We start from the raw sequence: 26,266 nt of genomic DNA on the forward strand, positions 1-26,266 counted from the left end.
TCACCTTCAATTGGTATCAGAGCTCCGGCTCTGTTATTGATTTTCTAATCAAACACTTAATCGTGTAGAGAGATCCAGTTCGAGAAAAACAATGGCCCACTCAAATGAAAGAGATTCTTACAATGCCAAGCCTCCTGTTTTTGATGGAGAGAAATTTGATTACTGGAAAGACAGAATCGAAAGTTTCTTTCTGGGTTATGATGCTGACCTATGGGACATTGTCACAGATGGATACAAACCTCCAGTCTTAAATGGAGCTGAAGTTCCCAGAAGTAAGATGTCAGAAGATCAGAAACGTATTTTCAAAAATCACCACAAGGCCAGAACAATACTTCTAAATGCTATATCATACAATGAATATGAAAAGATCACCAACAGAGAGACTGCCAAAGATATACTTGACTCTCTGAAGATGACCCATGAAGGAAACTCCCAAGTCAAGGAGACGAAGACTCTGGCACTTATCCAGAAATATGAAGCCTTCAAAATGGAAGACGACGAAGCTATAGAGGCTATGTTTTCTAGATTTCAAACTCTTATTGCAGGTCTTAAAGTGTTAGACAAAGGATACACGACTGCAGATCATGTTAAGAAGATAGTCAGAAGTCTGCCAAAGAAATGGAGACCTATGGTTACTGCTCTAAAGCTGTCAAAGGATCTGAACAATATCAGCCTTGAAGAACTTGTTAGTTCTCTCAGAAGCCATGAGATAGAACTAGAGGAGGATGAGCCTCAGAAAAGGAACAAGTCCGTAGCGCTTAAGTCCAGATCTGAAAGACGGAAGCCTGACAGAACCAAAGCTCTCCAGGCAGAAGCTGAAGATACTGACGATTCTGAACCAGAAGACTCTGATGATGAAGAAGAGTTGTCCCTACTAACCAGAAGAGTCAAGCAACTCTGGAAAAAGAGGAACAACAACTTCAGAAGACCAAGACCCAGAGGGGATCGATCAGAGTCAACTTCAAAAGGTAAAGCTAACAAAGATATTACCTGTTATGAATGTAAAGAAACAGGTCATTACAGAAATGAATGCCCCAAGTTGAAGAAAGACAACCCTAGAAAAGAAAGCTTCAAGAAAAACACCTTCAGAACAAAGAAAGGACTGATGGCTACCTGGGATGACAGTGAATCTGGATCATCAGAATCTGACTCTGACGAACAAGCCAACGTAGCACTTATGGCTACCACATCCAGCTGTTCAGACGAAGAATCTGAAGAGGTATTTTCTGAACTTTCTAGATCTGACTTAGAATCATGTTTGTCAGAAACTCTTACTTCTTATCAGAAATTAAAACAAAAGTTTAAAAACGTTAAAGGCTGTCTTAAAGCAAAATTTGAAGAGTGTAGTGAACTTGAGATAACAATTCTATCACAAGAAGATACAATCAAATCTTTAATGTTAGAAAGAAATGAAGCAAAAATAAAATTAGAAGAAACATTATCTCAAGCACCACAAATTTCAAATAAAATTATTTACAAATATGAAGAAGCCTTTCAAGAATTTCTGAAGAATGGGATAGATAGGAGTATTATGGCATCCATGATTTATGGAGTAAGTCAGAACAATAAAAGGGGAATTGGGTATGATCCTAATGAAGATAAAACTTCTGCAAGTGATAAAATTAAATCTCCTTTTTCATATCACTACACACACACACAAGAACACAAATTTAAAAATGCTAGAAGACCCAAAGTTGTAAGAAACTCTGGGAAAACTAATCTAAAAGGACCCAAGAGATTCTGGGTACCGAAAGATAAGATTATCTATGTTGCAGATATCCTATGCAGCGAAGTTCAGACACCAGTCATGGTACCTGGACTCTGGATGCTCGTGACACATGACGGGAAGAAAGTCTATGTTCCAAAGTCTGGAACTTAAAGACGCCGGATTTGTAGGCTTCGGAGGAGATCAGAAAGGAAGGATCAGAGGCTCCGGAACTATTGGTAATGGTACTCTTCCCTCTATATCTAATGTTCTTTATGTAGAAGGATTAATGCATAACTTGTTATCCATAAGTCAATTAAGTGATAACGGTTATGATGTAATCTTCAATCAAAAAACATGTAAAGCCATTAATCAGAACGATGGCTCTGTCCTTTTCACAGGCAAGAGGAAAAACAACATTTACAAAATAAATCTTTCTGATTTAAAAGATCAAAATGTTAAATGTCTAATGTCAGTTCACGAAGAGTAATGGGTATGGCATAGACGCTTAGGCCACATTAGCATGAGGAAACTTTCTCAGCTAACTAAACTCGAGTTAGTCAGAGGCCTACCTAAACTGAAGTTTTCTTCAGATGCTCTGTGTGAAGCTTGTCAGAAAGGAAAAATTTCAAAAACATCTTTTAAAAAGAAAAATGTTGTTTCTACCTCTAAGCCTCTGGAACTTCTTCACATTGACTTATTTGGTCCTGTGAAAACAGCATCAGTTAATGGAAAGAAGTATGGACTAGTCATTGTTGATGATTACAGTCGCTGGACATGGGTAAAATTCCTAAAGCACAAGAGTGAGTCTCACTCTGTATTCACCAGTTTCTGTTCCAAAGTGCAAAAAGAATTTGACTCCAAAATTGTTAGAGTCAGAAGTGATCATGGTGGAGAATTTGAAAATAAAGATTTTGAAGAATTATTTGATTCTAATGGAATATCCCATGATTTCTCCTGCCCTAGAACTCCACAACAAAATGGAGTTGTAGAGAGGAAGAATAGGACACTCCAAGAAATGGCCAGAACCATGATCAATGAAACTAATGTAGCAAAGCACTTTTGGGCAGAAGCTGTAAATACAGCGTGTTACATTCAGAATAGAATCTCTTTAAGACCTATTCTAGAAAAGACTCCCTATGAACTGTGTAAAGGAAGAAAACCCAACATCTCATATTTTCATCCTTTTGGATGCTCTTGTTTTATATTAAATACTAAAGAACATCTGAACAAGTTTGATTCCAAAGCACAGAAAGGTATTATGTTAGGATACTCAGAACGCTCTAAAGGCTATAGAGTATACAACACAGAAACCAAAATTGTGGAGGAATCAATTCATGTCAGATTTGATGATAAGCTTGACCCTGAAAAGTCAAAGCTAGTTGAAAAGTTTGCAGATTTGGAAATCACTCTTGTAGAATCTGAGAAAACTCCAGAAGCAACTGTCACTCAAGACTCTGAAGAAATTAAATCTCCAGAAATTCCAAGGAAAGTTAAAAGTCGTATTAACGTATCTGAAGATTTGATTTTGGGAAACAAAGATGAACCTGTTAGAACCAGATCTACCTTCAGAACTTCTGAAGATATTCCTCTGGGACTAGTGTCTCTGATTGAGCCTACGTCCTGTGATGAAGCTCTTCAAGATAACGATTGGGTGGCAGCTATGCAAGAAGAATTAGATCAATTCTCAAAGAATGATGTCTGGGATCTCGTTCCTAAACCCAGAGGCACTCATGTCATTGGAACCAGATGGGTTTTCAGAAACAAGCTGAACGAGAAAGGAGTAGTTGTCAGAAACAAAGCACGACTGGTAGCTCAAGGTTATAGTCAACAAGAAGGTATTGATTATAATGAAACTTTTGCTCCAGTCGCGAGGTTAGAATCTATTCGTCTTCTTGTATCTTTTGCTATTAATCATTCTATCAAATTATACCAAATGGATGTCAAGAGTGCATTTCTTAATGGTTATATTTCAGAAGAAATGTATGTCAATCAACCTCCAGGTTTTGAAAATTCAAATTTTCCAGAACATGTTTTTAAACTTAAGAAATCCTTATATGGACTTAAACAAGCTCCCAGAGCTTGGTATGAACGCTTAAGCAATTTTCTTCTGGAACAAAATTTTATCAGAGGGAAAGTTGATTCTACACTCTTCTGTAAAAACCTTAATAATGATCTCATGATATGCCAGATTTATGTTGATGATATTATTTTTGGTTCTGCTAATATCTCTGTTTGCCAAGAATTTTCTAAGTTAATGCAGGCAGAATTTGAAATGAGTTTAATGCAAGAACTAAAGTTCTTTCTGGGAATTCAAATCAATCAAACTCCAGAAGTCACGTACATTCATCAAAGCAAGTACATTAAAGACGTTCTGAAGAAGTTTGATATGACTGAATGCAACTCTGCAAAAACTCCTATGCACCCAACTTGCATTCTGGAAAAGGAAGAGGTAAGCAACAAGGTTTGTCAGAAGCTCTATCGAGGTATGATAGGCTCTCTTCTCTATTTGACTGCTACTCGTCCTGATATTCTCTTTAGCGTCTGTCTTTGTGCCAGATTCCAATCAGATCCTAGAGAATCTCATTTAACAGCTGTTAAGAGAATTCTTAAGTATCTGAAAGGAACTCCTAACCTGGGCCTGATGTATGAGAAAACATCAGAGTATAGACTTTCTGGTTACTGTGATGCAGACTACGCAGGAGATAGAATAGAACGAAAAAGCACATCTGGAAATTGCCAGCTTCTGGGAAACAATCTAATCTCCTGGGCTAGCAAAAGACAGTCAACTATTGCTCTATCAACTGCAGAAGCAGAATACATCTCAGCATCACTGTGCACAACTCAGATGCTCTGGATGAAGCATCAGCTAGAAGATCTTCAGATATTTGAGAGTAACATTCCTATCTTTTGTGATAATACTGCTGCTATTTGTTTAAGTAAGAATCACATTCTACATTCCAGAGCCAAACACATAGAAATAAAACATCATTTTATCAGAGACTATGTTCAGAAAGGGATAGTAACATTGAAGTTCATTGATACAAAACATCAATGGGCAGATATCTTTACTAAGCCTCTAGCTGAAGATAGATTTCTTTTTATCTTAGAAAATCTGAACATTAAAAATTGCCCTGAGTGAAAAATGGCTCTGAAAAATGTAAAATGTGAATCTGATGTAAACAAATGTACTTCTGCCTCTGACTCTGATACTTCTACAAGTTAAGAAGATATCTGAGTTAGAAATCTTCAGAAACCAATCCTTTGGTATTCCTGAAGATCAGATACATCAACACGTGGAGCATTAAACGTCTAACCCTAGAACTTCTAGACAGCTGTCAAAAGAAATCAAAGGTCCGAACGTTTGAAATCTCCTAGAGCAGTGTGCGTACTGTTGGGATTAAACATTCATTTATTAGCTGTAATCATTTTTTCCCCCCAAACGTGCTATTTTGATTTTTGTGCTAACGCTGGGATGTGTGTCGTTTTGCATGTGTTTACTTAGAGTATATAAACACTTTCTCTCACTTTTCACACTTATCACTCTCACTCACTCTAAAACCCTAAACCCTCTCTCAAAGCATTCTCTGCAAGTTCTTCATCAATCTTCATCTTCTTCTTCATGGATGCTCAACAACAAGAAGTTTTTAACTTCTCTCAACAGATGGAATCAAGTTCTAATCCCCAAACCTCAAACACTCAAACACCAACGGTTACTGGTGTCACCATAACCCCTGTTTACAAAGAACCTCACGTTCTTGACCGTGAACGCCACATTAACCTTTCAACCCCCTTTGAAGCCTTGGATGTGTTGTGCGAATCGTAGGTTGATTTCGACAACCTAAGAAGAAATGGCGTTGATCTAACTGGAGAACTGCGTCAACAAGGGTGGGAGAACTATTTCCAAAGGTTGTATGGTCCAATCTACCCTCTTCTGGTCAAGGAATTCTGGAGACATGCAGATGCAGATGACAACTTCATCGTCTCATTTGTTCTGGGAGTGAAGATTGTTATTACTGAAGCGTCTATTGCTTCCTTGTTGAATATGGAGCAAAGTGGAGGAAAAAGGATTTACAACATTCCTCCTAGGTCAAAACGCATCACAGATGTGATAAACCCAACAATCTTCAAACCCAATGTTGAAGGAAACCCCTCTAAGAACAAAGAGCTACACCAGAACCTCAGAGTGTGGCTGAAGATTATTCTGGGAACTATCCACCACCGTCCAGCCTCCAACTCTTCTGATTACATTAATGCAGACCAGAAATGCATTTTGTACTGCATCCAGAAAGGTGTGAAGATCAACCTCCCTGCTCTCCTCTTCAGATATCTGAGAGATTCAGTCAGAGAAACCAGGAATAACATGAAGCCCAGATCCTACATTCCTCTGGGAAGATTGCTATCTGACGTCTTCATTGAGCATGGACTGGTAGATGAGCTGGAAAAGACCAAGTTGATGGATGATCTGGCAATTGATGTGGGGAAGCCTCTGAATGCCAGAAACCTCAAGAGTATGGGGATAATCAAGAAAATACAAGTCAAGCCAACTCTGGATACATCTTGGGATTCTTTGAAAGATCAGAGGAAGATGCCTCATGGCCTTGCCAGATTCTTCAAAAACGAACCCAGAGATGCTGTTGCCCTCTATCTTCATCGTCTGCTGGAAGAAGGTGTTGATGTCTCTGATTTCAGCCTCGATGACTGTCTGGACTCTGAAGAAGATTTAGTCAGATACAAGAGAGGTATTTCTGAAAAGAAGATAGCACCACCAGCAAAGAAGGCCAGACTTGAAGGAGCTTCTGGAAGCGGATCTTCAGCTCCTCTGCAATTTTCTACTGGTAAGTCTGTTCCTCCTGCTACCTCTGAATTTTTGATGGCTTCCTCTAACCCTCTCTCCTCACAACCCATTTATACCACCTCTGACATTACACCCTCAATCACCAGAACCTCCAAACCTACACCAGTTTTAAATATAGCCCGTACTTTCATTCCTCACTCTAAACCTACACAAACCCACCAAAGCACTTCATCTTCTTCATCCTCTGAACCTGAGTCACCTCCATATGTTTCTGTCTCTTCTGACCCTGCATTTTCTGACCCTGAATCCCCAACTATAGCCACACTTTACGCTCATAGACTTGCTTCACAACAAACACAAACCACAGAACCTGAAATAACTTCACCACTACAACAAACAACCACCATCCCCTCTGAAACTCAACCCTCTGAAATTCAACCATCTGATCCCCACACCTCTGATATCACCCCACCAAAAATTCCCGCTGCACCTGAAGCAGAATCTGAACCCTTAGACTTAAACCCTCTTTACGCTTCCTCCCAATCTTCTGAACCTCAACCTGAACCAGAAATTGAACCAGAACCTCTCACTTTAAATCTCAGCCCTCCAAACTCTCCACCTCACACCTCTGAACCAGAACCTGAACCTGAGCTTTCTAAACCTACCCTTAAGGAAGCCATCTTTATGATTGCAGAGGCTTCAGCTCAAAAGATTGATTCTCTGGTCACTAACTCTGAAATCAGTGATGATCCTGAATCTGTAAGGACACACTGGAACAGAGTCATTGGCTGGATGACATCTGAGTCCTTTAGGCTGAAGAGCATATCTGAACAAGTCAGAAATGACTACATCAGAAATGCTGAGGCAAGACTCCAGGAGAGACTTGCCAGAGAGGCTGAAGCCAGAAGGCTAGAGGAAGAGCGATTGGCCAAGGAAGCTGAAGAAGAGGCAAAAAAGCTAGAAGAAGAAAGACTTGCTAAGGAAGCTGAAATCCTAAGGGAAAAGGAAGCTGAAGCCAAGGCTCTGGCAGATGCAGAAGCTCAAGCTGCTGCTGAAGCTGAAGCTCAGCAAGCTCTGACTCTGGGGGAGTCATCTTCTGTGATTCCTACGGTTCTTCAGACTCTGAAAGAACTCAAGCAAGATCAGAATGAACTCCGGGCAAGAATGGACAAGCAAGATACTGTCAACGAAAACATCCAGAACATGCTTGCTATGCTGCTTCAGAGAATGCCTCCGCCTCCGAACCCTTAGGCACTTAGGAGTTATTTGTTTTTTGCTTGCCTATTGTTTTTGCTTCTGTCTTCTTTTGGATCTGATGTTTTTTCTTGTTCTTTTGAATCTGATGTTTCTGCTTGTTGCCTTTGTGCTTCTATCTATGAATTCCAGTTTTTCTCCTTATTTATTTTCTCTTTGCTTATTTTTTTTTACTATGTCTTTTTGATTCTGACAAAAAGGGGGAGAAAGTAATTATTAGCTCTGATGAAAATATTGTCTAAAACCATCAAGCATTCTGCAACATCTTTTTTATATAAACAAAATTATCTAACTTGGACTTAAGAAATTGCAGAAAATCTCAGAAACCTCTTTACTTAAGAAACTCTGGTAAGAACTTCAGAACCTCTGAACTCCCTAGTACTATCTCAGGGGGAGCTTCTGTCTATCTGATCTATTTTTATTCATGTTTCATCTGCTAATTAAAGTTGTTTTGTCATCATCAAAAAGGGGGAGATTGTAAGAACAAAAATTGTGATACAACAGATTCCTTGATTTTGATGATAACAAAGGATGAAACCAAAAATGGCACCCTAACAAAAAGTTTCTAAGTGTGCAGGACTCTGATGACATCATCAGATAGAGTACCAGATCAGAAGTATATTATCAAATGATCAGAAGCTCTGAAGAAGAAACAAGTTCAAGAAAGTCAAACTTTGAACTAAACAACAAGTATCAGAAGCATCTTAACAGGAAGTAAGTCCTAGAACCTCTGACTCTGAACAACGCTTTCTGAAGAATCTATTTAGATCAACATCAGAAGCAAGATTCCAAGGTTCTCCAAAAACACAAATACTCTGATTATGGATTTGCTAATCATGAAAGAGTAACGTTGAAGACAAGTAAAGATTTTCAAATGGATTTCCTAATTGAGAAAGAGACGTTAATCTCCAATCTCAATAAAGAAAATACTACTTGTAGTAAGTAGTCATTTCAAGAAGAAAAAGTCATCCTGCATTAGCTAATTATGTGATGGCGTAACTTCATCTCAATATCCACCAGTTTCAACTACTACTTCAACTGATCTATATAAAGGATTGAAAATCAATTTTCAGCAACACACACATACGAGGAAAAATCATACTGAAACATCAACAAGAAAAACACTCTTGCTCTCTATCTTCACGAAGCTTTTGCTTATTACGTGAAAAACTTTTGTTCTTAATTTTGTAATACTTGCTTTCTTAGAAGCACTCTAGTTTACATAAATCCTTCTTCTATTGTTTGTTGATTTCCTCAAGTGACTCTGTGTAGTCTGTATACTTGAGAGGGCTAAGAGATTTTGTATCTTAGACGTTGTTTGTAATCTTTCAAGATTAGTGGATTAAGTCCTTGTTGAAGGAGAAATCACCTTGGCCGGGTGGACTGGAGTAGCTTTGTGTTATAAGCGAACCAGTATAAAATCCTTGTGTGATTTTCATTTTGAAAAGCGCTTTTTTTTTTCCAAACAATTCAAACCCCCCCTTTCTTGTTTTTCTCACCTTCAGGCGAGAATATACTTACATATAGTAACAGTGTGATTTCAGCAACAGAATGACATTAAAGAAACATAACAATCATACATAAATGATATATATATATATATATATATATATATATATATATATATATATATATATATATATATATATATATATATATATATATATATATATATATATATATATATATATATATATATATATATATATATATATATATATATATATATATATATATATATATATATATATATATATATATATATATCAATTACAATCACAAACATATATCACAACAAAATGTAATGCTATGAACCACCAACTCCATCACCTATATGCATGTGATACCAAAAATATATTGTGGAATCAGAGGAATGTTACTGATTTTATTCCACTAGTCTCTGGTCCTTCCCACCTAGACCAACAATTCTCACCAATGGATCTGAGACTCACCCCTGGTCTTTTCCACCAAGACCAACGATCCCCACCAATGAATCTAGGGCCACCAAAATGGACCGAAGTCCCACCTAAACTCCAAAATACATGAATGCATGGTAATATGAATCACAAATATGCATTCCATGGACAAACATCATAATTCACCAAAATTATGTACAATAATATGCATTCCATGGACAAACATCATAATTCACCAAAATTATGTACATTAATACTTATAAACACCAAAATTATCCCAAAGGATATCACCAAAATATGTTCCATTCACGAACCATAAACTATCCAATAAGGATCACCCAAATTCAAATCACCTAAAATTCTGTTTATTAAACAATATATTCACTTTTCTTAAACCCAAAATTATTTAGAATTATATTCCTACAAGTGAGTTAAATATACTAATATTTTATAAAAAATTTATAAAAGGTATATTTAATTACTTTAAGACTATTTTATCACAATTTCAATTAAGAATAAATATTTTGTTAATTTTAACTTTATTTTAAAAAAAATATTATTATTCACCAGAAAGATTAAACCAAATTTGAAATTTATTATAATCGTCCAAATGTCTTTAAATACATAAAACAAATAAAACATAAATTGTTGAAATTTCAGAAAATAGTAAAACGCTGTTTTCAGAACTTAAACGACTTAAAAACCGAATAATCACTGTTTTTAGTGTGTTTGATTTCTAGGACGATTCCCTTTTCGAAAATATATAATATTAGTTATTCTGACATCGGACGCCAAACTTGTGCAAAATTCTGTTGAACCACTCTGAAGCATGACTTCTCCTTCGATACGTGCAACCAGCTCTCCTACCTCAGATTTTCCAAGTTTCCGCCTCCCAATGTCGAATTCTTACAACATACAATTCCCAATGACAAACTCCCAAAATTATGATTTTCACCAAAAGATTAATTTTAGAATTTTTAGATTTTCTCCAAAAGGGTTACGGTTAACAGAACCATAAAATAAATGACAAAGAGTGAACAAATGAGATTATCTCTATAAACACTTCTGAGATATTATCATATAGAATTGACCTAAAGGGTTTTTGGCAAAAACCAATTTAGCTAAACATTTTCATATTATATTATACTATGATTTAACATCAAAATTTAATTTTATTAAGAAATCAACAAAAACCATTTTATCAATCCAAAAATCATATTGATCACCAAAAATTATATCGATCACCAAAAGTGACAACGATCGACTCTCAAAATCAAAATTTCAATATAAAATATATTATTCATACAAAATCATACATATCAAAGGGTTGGGTCAAATCCCATATGGTCAGAGCAATACTTGTATTTTGATTTGATACATTTCATAGAGATGAAAATAACAATCATTCTGCTGCCTAAAACTCACCCTATAGTAAGCAATCTCCCCCTTACCTTATCGATTGAGCTTTCAAGATCTTGATGTTCCTCCCTCTCCAAATCGCTGCCTCAGGATCATTCCCAAAATGGTCTCCCCAGACTAAGATGGTTTAGCCATATGCGTCAAACCTTAATTTTTTCCTAACTGTCAGACTCTCCTTACGATATATATATATATATATATATATATATATATATATATATATATATATATATATATATATATATATATATATATATATATATATATATATATATATATATATATATATATATATATATATATATATATATATATATATATATATATATATATATATATATATATATATATATATAATATATATATATATATATATATATATATATATATATATATATATATATATATATATATCATATTTAACCCAATTAAAGATTAATTCCCAAATATTTAATTGCAAACGAAATATTTATTTACTTGATAAATAAAATAAATCTTAAATTAAATAATTATTCAATTAAGCGTCACACCTTTAATATTTAAATAAAATATTTATTTGATTTTAAAAGGAAAATATATTTTTAACATAAGGTGTCACCCTATATTTAAATAATCAAATAATTATTACTATAAACCTCAAATAATTATCATCGTTAGTTTAAATAATTAAATAAAATATATTGCTCTTAACCAAATATTTTAATAATTATTAAATTATTAAAATACCCTCAAATACTCTAAAACTTCATAAAACACCCAAAAATACACCATTATCACATAAACAAATTATCAAATAATTCATAAAATGATATAATTAAATAAAAACAATTAAATAAATTAGGGGCGTTACATTACTCATATCCACATGGTGTTACGTCCTAGTATCAGCACCCTCCTCTGGCTCAAATTCTGAAAAATCAACAAACTGTGCCACGTAACCATCAAGGGAAAAGGAAGACCAGACGGTTTGGTAGAAAGCATTCTCAACGTGATCAGATCCATATGACATCTGCTTTGCTGCTACCTCACCTTGTCCAATAAGGACTCATTGAGATAAAGGAAATCCCACCTGTCACTTCCCCGTATCATGCAAAGCACAATCCAAATGCCTCATGTGCTTATCATGTTGGGCATAAGTTGCATTCTATTGAGGATTGTTGGGTTTTCAAAGCTAGGGTACATGAACTTATAGATCATAAGATTCTGACTTTCACCAAAGAAGAGCATAATGTCAAGACCGAAAAGGGTGAGTGAAGTCATTGATGAAGAATGCTCAAGAACTGAGGTTGTATCTGCAGAAGAATAATGAGGCCAATTATGCCAGAGATCATGTTGCTCTTCAATCTTTTCATTTGTAATGTTTTCTTGTATGTCAATATACTGTTCAATTGTGAACTTGTTTGTTTTTGGATAATGGTCATAATGTAATAAACGTGCATGCTTTGCTTAAATCCATTTATGTTCATTGATATTTTATTTTCTCAGTATTAAACTATTGCTCAAATAAAATCAAAAGAGAATGATGCAAATTAAAATACGCAAGATCGTTGCCTATATGCTTTCGAATAAGATTGCTGATGATGTAAGGCACTGTTCAATCCCTAAACATCAGAGACATAAGGAAGTTAATCCCTAGTCAACCCTTTTGGCCTTGAAGTAGGAGTTTCTTTCTTTATACGTAAAACCCTCACGTTTAACCAGGGGCAGGGTAGTCTTCAGTTAGTTTGACCTTGGATTCAAATTTTAGAAGGAGAATATCTCGTCAAGTGATCAATCATATCATATCCCTCTCAAGAGGATGGAATCACAAATTCAGAATTGTTATCCGTTCAAAAGGAGTGAGATAGTCATGACCCGTGCAACAAATCAAGAAAGTAATATCACATGATTTGCTCCAATACAAAAAAAGAAAAGATAAAATTAAAAATCAAAAAGAAAATGAAAAGCCCGCTAAGTCAAAAGCTTGAAAACAAGATTGACTTAGGCAAACGTTAGGGCATCTCGGTGGGTTACAGACCCAAAGGATCAGCCCAGGCAAAATAAGGGTAAACAAAACAAAAGAATCAGAGGATCGATACCAAAGTCCTCAATAAAAGCAAATCTCTGTAACTGCGAACAAAAACAGAAGGGGAGTGGTTGTCGCTCCAAACTCTCATTATGGTCTATAACCATCGTTGCTGCTGTTCAAAATCTTTTTTGAAAGATGAACACTTGTTTTAAGCTAACTGAATGTAGGAATGAAGAACATCACGGAGAATGGGTGGGTTAGAATAGGTTTTGAGCCTTATATCCTTTCCTTCTAAAGCTGTGAACCATACCACGTAAGACCTAATTGAAGAAGGGTCTATTTCGAAAGCATACTATGGTAAGATCGCATTAAGATGAATCCTAAAGATTTACATGTCATCTGTATTGATACTGATATGGAATTCTAAACAGTGACTCGTTCATTATATGTCATAATCTTAGTGAACACAATTGAGTTGTCAAAACTTACATGAGCGTGACATTACAATTATCATTTTTAATGAGCATTTTACATGCGAACAATCATTTGACATCAAGGAAGCTTACACATTGGGAAGATTGATCAAATTCCTGATATCCCACAACTCAGATCTCTTCAAGAATCAATCAATTCGGGGAAACCACGTCGAGATTCCGAAAATCTTTATGAATCAGTCGAATATGGGAAAAGTTTACTTTGAAGTTCATATTGGGACAGGCCACCTCAAGAGCATGAGAAGTGAGCCACTCCCAAGATGGTTAATCGAGGGAATACGGTTTCAAAATGCTGGGTCAAGACAGTTGAGATCTTTAGATGATGGGACTACTCCATAATCGGTAACTGGGGCAATTGGTACAAATATTCATTAAAATTTGGGCAGAGTTAGACTATACAGGTACAAACTCTCTCCATGTTTAGGTGTTAGAATAACTTTTTTAGCTTGAAGTTGGTGTCGGAGAATCACGTATGAATGACCCTTATCCTAGCCAAAATTCCCACCGTCCTCTATATAAGCATCTGGCTTAACCATTGCATAACCATCTGGCACCACCTAAGCCTTATCATTATTTCTTTCATCCATCCTTTTCTCATGATCCTCAAGAGAGCTTTGTAGCTCCTCTTTGCTCATCTTTGCAAAATCCTTTGATACCTCAATCATTACAACTACGTTTTCAAATCTTGGTGTTAAAGAGCGCACAATTTTAGCAACAACATACTACTCTATGATTGTTTCTCCATATGCCTTCACTTGATTCACCAACCGAGTGATTATAATTGTGAAATCATTGATCATCTATTTTTCATCCATTTGAATCAATTCAAGTTGACGCTTGTGAGTTTGTAACCTGACCACCTTTGCCTTGTCAACCCCTGCGCATGCATTCTCAAAGATTTCCAACGCTTGCTTTGACGATTCACAATTACCAACTTTCTCATAGTTGTCACCATCCACACATTAATGATTCAAAAACAATACCTTGAAATCGTTCTCCTTCTCTTCCTTACGCGTTGCTCGTTGAGGATTTGTTGCACCTTGGACAAGAGGATTCACCCCGATCTTGATCACTTCAAGAACATCATGGTAGCCAAATAACACTTTCATTGCACAACTTGTCATAATTATTTGCATCAAGGATATGTAGGTTTGCAGGGATTCTTTCATTGGAGACATAATTCATGTTGCATACTAGGTGTTTGTGGATCCGAATTAGGCTATTGATGCCAAATGTTAGAACTGAGAACCTCAAGATTAAGGAATAATGGAGAAATTAGAATGTCGATATATTTGGATTTAATTAATACTAAAATTATACCGCGTATGATTAATTAATACTAAAAGTCATTTGGATTTAATTTTATGTGTTGATATATTTTAAATTAAAAACAATACCATTTGATTTATTAAATAATAAATATTATTACAAATTTAAAATTTTGATTAATAGTTATTTTAAATAATAATAATTATTTTTTACATATTTGTATATATACGTTAAAGTAATACATGAATGCAAATTGATTTATGGGCTATAAAAAAGGCTCATACGTACTCTTATTAATTATTTTTTTGGCAAAAAGATGTACATTAAAGTAATGCATGAATGTAAATTGATTTTTTTTTTGCTATAAAAGGCTCATACCTACTCTTATTTCCAAGCACATTTCATTTTCAAAATGGTTAGGGCAACGGGACCAATTCCACTATTTTCCACCACCATGATAATCATGATCATCCTATTCTTGGGTAAGTTGAATTTATTTATATACCTTCTCAATCATTGACTTGTTGATAAGGGAGGGAAACCAGTAAAATAAATTTATTTTTTGTGAACAGGTTTGGAGAATGCTATTGGTGAGGATGTTAAAATGTATACTGCTAAATATCTTCCAAGAGGTGCTTGGGTGCCGCTGAATTGCCAACTTACTCAGATATTGAAACCATGTACTGACAACTTTATTGGAGCCTATGTTCATGGAGTTGATGATGGTTGTTGCGAGAGCATTTGCAAACAATCCGGAAATGATAAAGGAGCCTTTTGCAAAACTCTTCCTTACAAACAATCAGCACCACATAATTTCTGCCATTGTTATTGTTAGATTAAAATTTTGTATAAATTAATAGCTATTGCTACAAGTACTGCAATCATCTATTTACAAAGTTTTATTTATATTATAGAATAACATATTTTAAAGTTGCACTATCAATGTTTTAACATTTCATAGATGATTTTGTGCTTAAAAATGAGATTAATATCATTTTAATTATTTTGTTTTTATTTATTCATAGTGTGACCAATAATATTATTCAATCAATTACAAATTATTTTATTTTTAAATTTAAAATAAATTTATAATTTAAGTTACATGTTGAACTTGAATAAAATTTACAAGAAAATTAACTTATAGTGACGATAATAATCCATAGGTAAAGGAGAAAAAAATCATGGATACAATCCAAAAATTCTAATTTAACGATCAATTTTGAGCACTTAGAGCTTGTTCCCGCTTTGCCTCTCAACCATGAACTTGAGCTTCTTACACACTTCAATACCTCATCCTTTCTCTTGATTAGGCATTTCCTAGTTTTCTACTTTAATAATCGAAGTAGATGACATAATATATACTGTCACCAATCGAGTCAACTTGCATCGGTCCTCACTCGTCTAAATACACCACCTCAACGTGATTCTTGGTTCTACAACCTGCATCTTTGCTGAATTTACCCTTATATTTCCTCGCTTGCACACTTTCTTCACAAATTTCAGTTGGTATGCTGATCAATGGCAATCCTGTTACCATTTCGTTCTTTTACAAGTCGTTGAGATCTCAGACATTGAGATACGTAAGATGATAATGCAATATCCACTCATCTCGACTTGATGTTATAGGAAACAATCTATGCTTTATCACCTTCTGCTCAACCTTGAAGGTTCTATTGGCATCCATAAAAGCTTTAAGGACCAAAACTCCATTTGCATCCATAACGCGCAGCCCCTTATTTTCCATGTGAATCTTGTAACCCTTCTCAAGTAGTTGGAAAATACTTAGAATGTTACATTTGATTCCTGAAATCTACAATACATCTTTGATCAAGGAATGTTCATCATTCCTTCTCATGATTAAAACATCACTGATATCATCGACCGTTAGTCTGATGTTATCCGCGAACTTCATTTTGTTATTCAAGGCACAATTGATTTTAACAAACCAATCCTTCCTCCCCGTCATATGATTTGAGTACCCAAAGTCCAAATACCATTCTTTGATGCACTGATCTGAACCTTTTTTTACTCATCATAAAATTCTCTTATGCTTGTAACCAGTTACAACTTTTATATAACCGATTACAACTTGTTTCTACAGCATTTTCAAAACGGCTGTTGCTGATGTCCTGTAACCTGTTGGTGTTGCATTCCCATTTCCCGATCATGACCAAGAGCGTATTATCATCATCAAACTCTTGTCTTGCAACCTTTGATTCATATCCTTGAGGTCCCTTCTTATTCGCAATGAACTATTTTTCAACATGACGAACCTTTGATAATTAAAGCATTGCATCTTGCTTTTGTCAAACCTCTTCCTTTCTCCTCTAAACTTGCATTGGCCATCATATTTGTTGCATATTCTCTCACCCATTTGGCAATTCGAATTCTTGGAACTTTGGGACTCTCTTCCATAAAAATTATGAAAATTCCTTTTGCTCTTCATGGTCATTTTCCTTTCGATCTCTTGTACTTCTCAATGACGTGACCTTGCAAAGGGATTTCCGTCTTTGCCTTATCTTTATTTCTCTCCCCCATCCTTTGCACATGAGCCTAAAGAGAGCTTTTCAACTCCTCTTTACTCATCATCGCAAAATCCTTTGATACCTCAATCGTTACAACCACAGTTTCAAATCTTTACGTTGAAGAATGGAAGACTTTAGAACCAACATACTGCTTCATGATTGTTTCTCTATATACCTTCACTTGATTCACCAAGCGAGTGATTATCTTTGTGAAATCATTGATCATCACTTTTTCATCCATTTGAATCAATTCAAGTTGACGCTTGTAAGTTTGTAACCTGGCCACCTTTGCCTTGCCAGCCCCCGCGTATGCATTCTCAAAGATTTCCAACGCTTGCTTTGACGATTCACAATCACCAACTTTCTCATAGTTGTCACCATCCACACATTAATGATTCAAAAACAGCGCCTTGAAATATTTCTTCTTCTCTTCCTTACGCGTTGCTCGTTGTGAATTTATTGCACCTTGGACAAGAGGATTCACCCCGATCTTGATCACTTCAGGAACATCACGGTAGCCAAATAACACTTTCATTTGTTTGCACAACTTGTCGTAATTATTTGCTTCAAGGATATGCAGGTTTGTAGGGATTCTTTCATTGGAGACATAATTCATGTTGCATACTAGTTGTTTGTGGATCCGAATGAGGCTATTGATGCCAAATGCTAGAACTGAGAACCTCAAGATTAAGGAATAATGAAGAAATTAGAATGTCGATATATTTGGATTTAATTAATACTAAAATTAGACCGCGTATGATTAATTAATACTAAAAGTTATTTGGATTTAATTTTATGTGTTATATATTTTAAATTAAAAACAATACCATTTGATTTATTAAATAATAAATATTATTACAAATTTAAAATTTTGATTAATAGTTGTTTTAAATAATAATTATTTTTTAAAATATTTAAATATATACGTTAAAGTAATACATGAATGCAAATTGATTTATTGGCTATAAAAAAGGCTCATACCTACTCTTATTAATTTTTTTTTGGCAAAAAGGTGTACATTAAAGTAATGCATGAATGTAAATTGATTTTTTTTTGCTATAAAAAGGCTCATATCCATTCTTATTTCCAAACACATTTCATTTTCAAAATGGCTAGGGCAACGGGACCAATTCCACTCTTTTCCACCACCATGATAATCATGATCATCCTATTCTTGGGTAAGTTGAATTTATTTATATACCTTCTCAATCATTGACTTGTTGATAAGAGAGGGAAACCAGTAAAATAAATTTAATTTTTGTGAACAGGTTTGGAGAATGCTATTGGTGAGGATGTTAAAATGTATACTGCTAAATATCTCACAAGAGGAGCTTGGGTGCCGCTGAATTGCCGGCTTACTCAAATATTGAAACCATGTACTGACAACTTTATTGGAGCCTGTGTTCATGGAGTTGATGATGGTTGTTGCGAGAGCATTTGCAAACACTCCGGAAATGGTAAAGGAGGCTTTTGCAAAACTCTTCCTTACAAACAACCAGCACCACATAATTTCTGCCATTGTTATTGTTAGATTAAAATTTTGTATAAATTAGTAGATATTGCTACAAGTACTGCAATCATCTATTTACAAAGTTTTATTTATATTATAGAATAACATATTTTAAAGTTGCACTGTCAATGTTTTAACATTTCATAGATGATTTTGTGCTTAAAAATGAGATTAATATCATTTTAATTATTTTGTTTTTATTTATTCATAGTGTGACCAATAATATTTTTCAATCAATTACAAATTATTTTATTTTAAAATTTATAATTTAAGTTACATATTGAACTTGAATAAAATTTACAAGAAAATTAACTTATAATGACGATAATAATCCATAGGTAAAGGAGAAAAAATCATGGATACAATCCAAAAATTCTAATTTAACAATCAATTTTGAGCACTTAGAGCTTGTTCCCGCTTTGCCTCTCAACCATGAACTTGAGCTTCTTAAACACTTCAATACCTCATCCTTTCTCTTGATTAGGCATTTCCTAGTTTTCTAATATAATAATCGAAGTAGATGACAAAATATATACTGCCACCAATAGAATCAACTTGCATCGGTCCACACTCGTCTAAATACACCATCTCAAGGTGATTCTTGGTTCTACAACCTGCATCCTTGCTGAATTTACCCTTATATTTCCTCGCTTGCACACATTTTTCACAAATTTCAGTCGGTATGTTGATCAATGGCAATCCTGTTACCATTTCGTTCTATTACAAGTCTTTGAGATCTCAGAAATTGAGATCGCAAGATGATAATGCAATATCCACTCATCTCGACTTGCTATTGTAGGAAATGATCTATGCTCTATCACCTTCTGCTCAACCTTGAAGGTTCTATTGGCAACCATAAAATCTTTAAGGACCAAAACTCCATTTGCATCCATAATGCGCAACCCCTTATTTTCCATGTGAATCTTGTAACCCTTCTCAAGTAGTTGGCAAATACTTAGAATGTTACATTTGATTCCTAAAATCTACAATACATCTTTGATCAAGGAATCTTCATCATTCCTTCTCATGATCAAAACATCAATGATATCATCGACCGTTAGTGTGGTGTCATCCGCGAACTTCATTTTGTTATTCATGGCACGATTGATTTTAACAAACCAATCCTTCCTCCCCGTCATATGAGTTGAGTACCCAAAGTCCAAATACCATTCCTTGATGCACTTATCTGAACCTTTTTTTAATCATCATGAAATTTTCTTATGCTTGTCACCAGTTACAACTTTTACATAATCGATTACAACTTGTTTCTACAGCATTTTCAAAACGGCTGTTGTTGATGTCCTGCAACCTGTTGGTGCTGCATTCCCATTCCGGTATCATGACCAAGAGTGTATTATCATCATCATACTCTTGTCTTGCAACCTTTGATTCATATCCTTGAGGTCCCTTCTTATTCGTAATGAACTATTTTTCAACATGACAAACCTTTGATAATTAAAGCATTGCACCTTGCTTTTGTCAAACCTCTTCCTTTCTCCTCTAAAGTTGTATTGGCCACCATATTTGTTGCATATTCTCTCACCCATTTGACAATTCGAATTCTTGGAACTTTGAGACGCTCTTCCACCAAAATTATGAAAATACCTTGTGCTCTTCATGGGTCATTTTCCTTTCGATCTCTTGTCCATCTCAATGACGCGACCTTGCAAAGGGATTTCCGTCTTTGCCTTATCTTTATTTCTCTCCCCCATCCTTTTCACATGAGCCTGAAGAGAGCTTTTCAGCTCCTCTTTACTCATCATTGCAATATCCTTTGATACCTCAATCATTACAACCACATTTTCAAATCTTTGCTTTGAAGAATGGAAGACTTTAGCAACAACATAATGCTTCGTGATTGTTTCTCCATATACCTTCACTTGATTCACCAACCGAGTGATTCTCGTTGTGAAATCATTGATCATCTCTTTTTCCTCCATTTGAATCAATTTAAGTTAACACTTATGAGTTTATAATCTGACCACCTTTCCCTTGTCATCCCCTGCGTATGTCTTTTCTAAGATTTCCCACGCTTGCTTTGACGACTCAGAATCACCAACTTTCTCATAGTTGTCACCATCCACACATTAATGATTTAAAACCAGTGCCCTTGAAATCTTTCTTCTTCTCTTCCTTACGCATTTCTCGTTGTGCATTTATTGCACCTTAGACAAGAGGAATCACCCCGTTCTTGATCACTTTAAGAACATCTTGGTAGCCAAACAACACTTTCATTTGTTTGCACAATTCGTTATAATTATTCGCATCAAGGATAGGTAGGTTTGTATGGATTCTTTCATTGGAGATATAATTTATGTCGCACCAGGCTCTTGATGTCAAATGTTAGAACTGAGAACCACAAGATGAGGAATAATAGAGAAATTAAAGTGTGGATATATTTGGATTTAATTAATATTAAAATTAGATTGCGTATGATTAATTAATACTAAAATTTCATTTGGATTTAATTTTATGGGTTGATATATTTTTAATTTAAAAAATACCATTTGATAAATTAAATAATAAATATTATTACAAATTTAAAATTTTGATTAACAGTTATTTTAAATAATAATTATTATTATTTTTTTACATATTTTTAGATATTCATTAAAGTTACACATGAATGTAAATTAATTTCTTGGCTATAAAAAAGGTTCATACCTACTCTTATTCACTTTTTTTTTAGGGAGAAAGGTGTACATTAAAATAATACATGAATGTAAATTGTTTATTTTTTTGCTATAAAATGGCTCATACCTACTCTTATTTCCAAACACCATTTATTTTTAAAATGGCTAGGGCAACGAGACTAGTTCCACGCTTTTCCACCACCACGGTAATCATGATCATCCTATACTTGGGTAAGTTAAATTTATTTATATTCCTTCTCAATTGACTTATTGATTAGGGGGGAAATCAATAAAACAAAATTAAATTTTTGTGAACAGGTTTGGAGAAAGCTATTGGTCTGATTGATAAAACGGATATTGCTAGATATTTTAAGAGAGGTGCTTGGGTGCCGCTGAATTGTCGGCTTACTCGGATATTGAAACCATGTACTGAAAACTTTATTGGAGCATGTGTTCATGGAGTTGATGATGGTTGTTGCGAGAGCATTTGCAAACACTCCGAAAATGATAAATGAGGATTTTGCAAACCTCTTCCTTACAAACAACAAGGACCATATAATTTCTGCCATTGTTATTGTTAGATTTAAATTTTGTATCAATGAATAGATATTGCTACAAGTACTGCAATTATCTATTTACAATGTTTTATTTATATTATAGAATAACATATTTTAAAGTTGCATTGTCAACATTTTAATATTTCATAGATGATTTCGTGCTTAAAAATAAGATCAATATCATTTTAATTATTTTGTTTTTATTTATTCATAGTGTGACCAATAATATTTTTTAATCAATTACAAATTATTTTATTTTTAGATTTATAATACATTTATAATTTAAGTTACATATTGAACTTGAATAAAAGATTACAAGAAAATTAACTTATAGTGACAATAATAATTTGTAGGTAAAGGTGAAAAAATCATGGATATAACCCTAAAATTCTTATTTAACGATCCGTTTTGAGAACTTTGAGCTTCCATTTTGCCTCTCAAACATGAACTTGAACTTCTTATACACTTAAATATCTCATCATTTCTATTGATTTGGAATTCCCATAGTTTGCTACTATGATCATCGATGAATATGACAAAATATATATTGCCACCAATCGAGTGAACTTGCATCGGTCCACACTCGTCCGAATACAACACCTCAAGGTGATTCTTGGTTCTACAAACTGCATCCTTACTGAATTTACCCTTATGTTCCCCCGCTTGCACACATTCTTTACAAATTTCAGTTGGTATGTTGATTAATGGCAATCCTATTACCATTTCATTCTTTTGCAAGTCTTTGAGATCTCGAAAATTGAGATGCCCAAGACGATAGTGCCATATCCACTAATCTCGACTTGCTATTGTAGCAAAATATCTATGCTCTATAACCTTCCGTTCAACCTTGAAGATTCTATTGGCATCCATAGGAGTTTTAAGGACTAAAACCCTGTTTGCATCCATAATGTGCAACCCCTTATTTTCCATGTGAATCTTGTTTCCCTTCTCAAGTAGTTGGCCAATTCTTAGAAGGTTACATTTCATTATTGAAATGTAAATACATATTTGATCAAGAAAAATTAATCATCCCTTCTCTAGATCAACACATCACCAATACCATTGACCGCAAGTGTGGTGTCATCTACGAACTTCATTTTGTTCTTCATGGTACGATTAATTTTAACAAACCAATTTTTCCTCCGCATCATATGACTAGAGCACCCGAAGTCCAAATAACATTTCTTGTTGCACTGAACTGAACCTTTTTTACTCATCATGAAACTTTCTTATGCTTGTAACCAGTTATAGCTTTTACATAACCGGTTACAACTTATTTCTGCAGCATTTTAAAAACTGTTGTTGTTGATATCCTGTAACCTCTTGTGCTGCATTCCCATTCCGTGATCATGACAAAGAGTGTATTATCCTCATCAAACTTTTGTCTTGCAACCTTTGATTCATATGCTTTAGGTCCCTTCTTATTTGCATTGCACTCTTTTGCAACATGACGAACCTTAGACAATTAAAGGATTGCACCTTGCTTTTGTTAAACCTCTTCCTTTCTCCTCTAAAGTTTCATTGGCCACCATATTTGTTACATATTCTCTCACCCATTTGACAAGTCAAATTCTTGAAAATTTGGGACTCTCTTCCACCGAAATTATGAAAATTCCTTTTGCTCATCATGAGCCATTTTCCTTTCGATCTCTTGTCCTTCTCAAAGACGCGAGCTTGCAAAAGGATTTGCGCCTTTGCCTTATGTTTATGTCACTCCCCCATTCTTTGCACATGAGCCTGAAAAGATATTTTCAACTCCTCTTTACTCATCGTCGCCAAATCCTTTTATACCTTAATCGCTACAACCACATTTTCAAATCTTCGTGTTGAAGAATGGAAGACTTTAGCAACAACATACTGCTTCGTGATTGTTTCTCCATATACCTTCACTTGATTCACCAACCGAGTGATTCTCGTTGTGAAATCGTTGATCATCTATGTTTCCTCCATTTGTATCTATTCAAGTTAACACTTATGAGTTTATAATCTGACCACCTTTGCCTTGTCATCCCCTGCGTATGTCTTTTCTAAGATTTCCCACACTTGCTTTGACGATTTACAATCACCAACTTTCTCATAATTGTCACCACCCACACATTAATGATTCAAAACCAGCGCCTTGAAATCTTTCTTCTTCTCTTCATTACGCATTGCTCGTTGTGCATCTGTTGCACCTTGGACAAGAGGATTCACCCCATTATTGATCACTTTAAGAGCATCTTAGTAGCGAAACAACACTTTCATTTGTTTGCACAATTCGTCATAATTATTCGCATCAAGGCTAGGTAGGATTATAGGGATTCTTTCATTTGAGACATAATTTATGTTGCATACTAGGTGTTTGTGGATCATAATTAGCCTCTTGATGCCAAATGTTAGAACTGAGAACCACAAGATTGAGGAATAATAGAGAAATTAGAGTGTGGATATATTTGGATTTAATTAATACTAAAATTAAACTGCGTATGATTAATTAATACTAAAATTTCATTTGGATTTTATTTTATGGGTTGATATATTTTTAATTTAAAAAAATACCATCTGATTAATTAAATAATAAATATTATTGCAAATTTAAAATTTTGATTAATAATTATTTTAAATAATAATAATAATTATTTATATATTTTTAGATATTCATTAAAGTTATACATGAATGTAAATTGATTTCTTGGCTATAAAAAAGCCTCATTCCTACTCTTAATCACTATTTTTTTAGCAGAAAGGTGTACATTAAAATAATGCATAAATGTAAATTGATTATTTTTTTGCTATAAAATGGCTCTAACCTACTCTTATTTCCAAACACCATTCATTTTCAAAATGGCTAGGCAACGAGACTAGTTCCACTCTTTTCCACCACCATGATAATCATGATCATCCTATACTTGGGTAAGTTAAATTTATTTATATTCCTTCTCAATTGACTTATTCATTAGGGGGGAAACCAGTCAAACAAAATTAAATTTTTGTGAACAGGTTTAGAGAAAACTATTGGTGAGGATGATAAAATCGATATTGCTAGATATTTTACGATAGGTGCTTGGGTGCCGTCGAATTGTCGGCTTACTCAGATATTGAAACCATGTACTGACAACTTTATTGGAGCCTGTGTTCATGGAGTTGATGATGGTTGTTGCGAGAGCATTTGCAAACACTCCGGAAATGATAAAGGAGGCTTTTGCAAACCTATTTCTTACAAACAATCAACACCACATAATTTCTGCCATTGTTATTGTTAGATTTAAATTTTGTATAATGAATAGATATCGCTGCAAGTCCTGCAATTACCTATTTACCATGTTTTATTTATATTATAGAATAACATATTTTTAAGTTGCATTGTCAATATTTTAATATTTCATAGATGATTTCGTGCTTAAAAATGAGATCGCTATCATTTTAATTATTTTGTTTTTATTTATTTATAGTGTGACCAATAATATTTTTTAATCAATTACAATTTTTTTTTTTTAGATTTATAATACATTTATAATTTAAGTTACATATTGAACTTGAATAAAAGATTACAAGAAAATTAATTTATAGTGACAATAATAATTTGAGGTAAAGGTGAAAAAATCATGGATATAGCCCAAAAATTCTTATTTAACGATCCGTTTTGAGCACTTTAAGCTTCCACTTTGCCTCTCAACCATGAACTTGAACTTCTTATACACTTAAATATCTCATCATTTCTCTTGATTTGGCATTCCCTTAGTTTTCTACTATGATCATCGATGAATATGACAAAATATATATTGCCACCAATCGAGCGAACTTGCATCGGTCCGCACTCGTCCGAACACACCACCTCAAGGTGATTCTTAGTTCTACAACCTTCATCCTTTCTAAATTTACCCTTATGTTCCCTCGCTTTCACACATTCTTTACAAATTTCAGTTGGTATGTTGATCAATGGCAATCCTTTTACCATTTCGTTCTTTTGCAAGTCTTCGAGATCTCGAAAATTGAGATGCCCAAGACGATAATGTCATATCCACTAATCTCGACTTGCTGTTGTAGAAAAAGATTTATGATATATAACCTTCAGCTCAACCTTGAAGGTTCTATTGACATCCATAGGAGTTTTAAGGACTAAAACCCTGTTTGCATCCATAATACACAACCCCTTATTTTCATGTGAATCTTGTAACCCTTCTCAAGTAGTTGGCCAA

The 26,266-nt window shown here is 34.4% G+C and overlaps 1 protein-coding gene and 1 long non-coding RNA gene across 4 annotated transcripts; both read left to right on the forward strand.

Annotated features, from left to right (window-relative positions):
* The first annotated feature begins 15,280 nt into the window (after positions 1-15,280).
* LOC127076294 (uncharacterized) lies at positions 15,281-19,014 on the forward strand. Of its 3 annotated transcripts, XM_051017906.1 has the most exons (3): positions 15,281-15,345; positions 15,436-15,495; positions 18,717-19,014. In XM_051017906.1, the coding sequence occupies exons 1-3, from the start codon at positions 15,318-15,320 to the stop codon at positions 18,917-18,919; spliced, it is 291 nt and encodes a 96-aa protein (XP_050873863.1). In that variant the 5' UTR covers positions 15,281-15,317; the 3' UTR covers positions 18,920-19,014. The 3 variants fall into 3 exon arrangements, with proteins under 3 accessions (XP_050873863.1, XP_050873864.1, XP_050873862.1); XM_051017907.1 differs by lacking the exon at positions 15,436-15,495 and having other exon boundaries at positions 15,299-15,345; positions 18,657-19,014; XM_051017905.1 differs by lacking the exons at positions 15,281-15,345; positions 15,436-15,495 and adding an exon at positions 18,467-18,566 and having other exon boundaries at positions 18,657-19,014.
* Positions 19,015-21,686: 2,672 nt separating this feature from the next.
* Positions 21,687-22,260, forward strand: LOC127135664 (uncharacterized). Its single transcript, XR_007808635.1, has 2 exons — positions 21,687-21,762; positions 21,850-22,260. It is a non-coding gene; the product is annotated as an uncharacterized LOC127135664 (long non-coding RNA).
* Positions 22,261-26,266: the final 4,006 nt, after the last annotated feature.

The sequence above is a fragment of the Lathyrus oleraceus genome, chromosome 4, assembly GCF_024323335.1.
Source record: "Lathyrus oleraceus cultivar Zhongwan6 chromosome 4, CAAS_Psat_ZW6_1.0, whole genome shotgun sequence".
In the NCBI taxonomy this organism is placed as follows: Eukaryota; Viridiplantae; Streptophyta; class Magnoliopsida; order Fabales; family Fabaceae; genus Lathyrus; species Lathyrus oleraceus.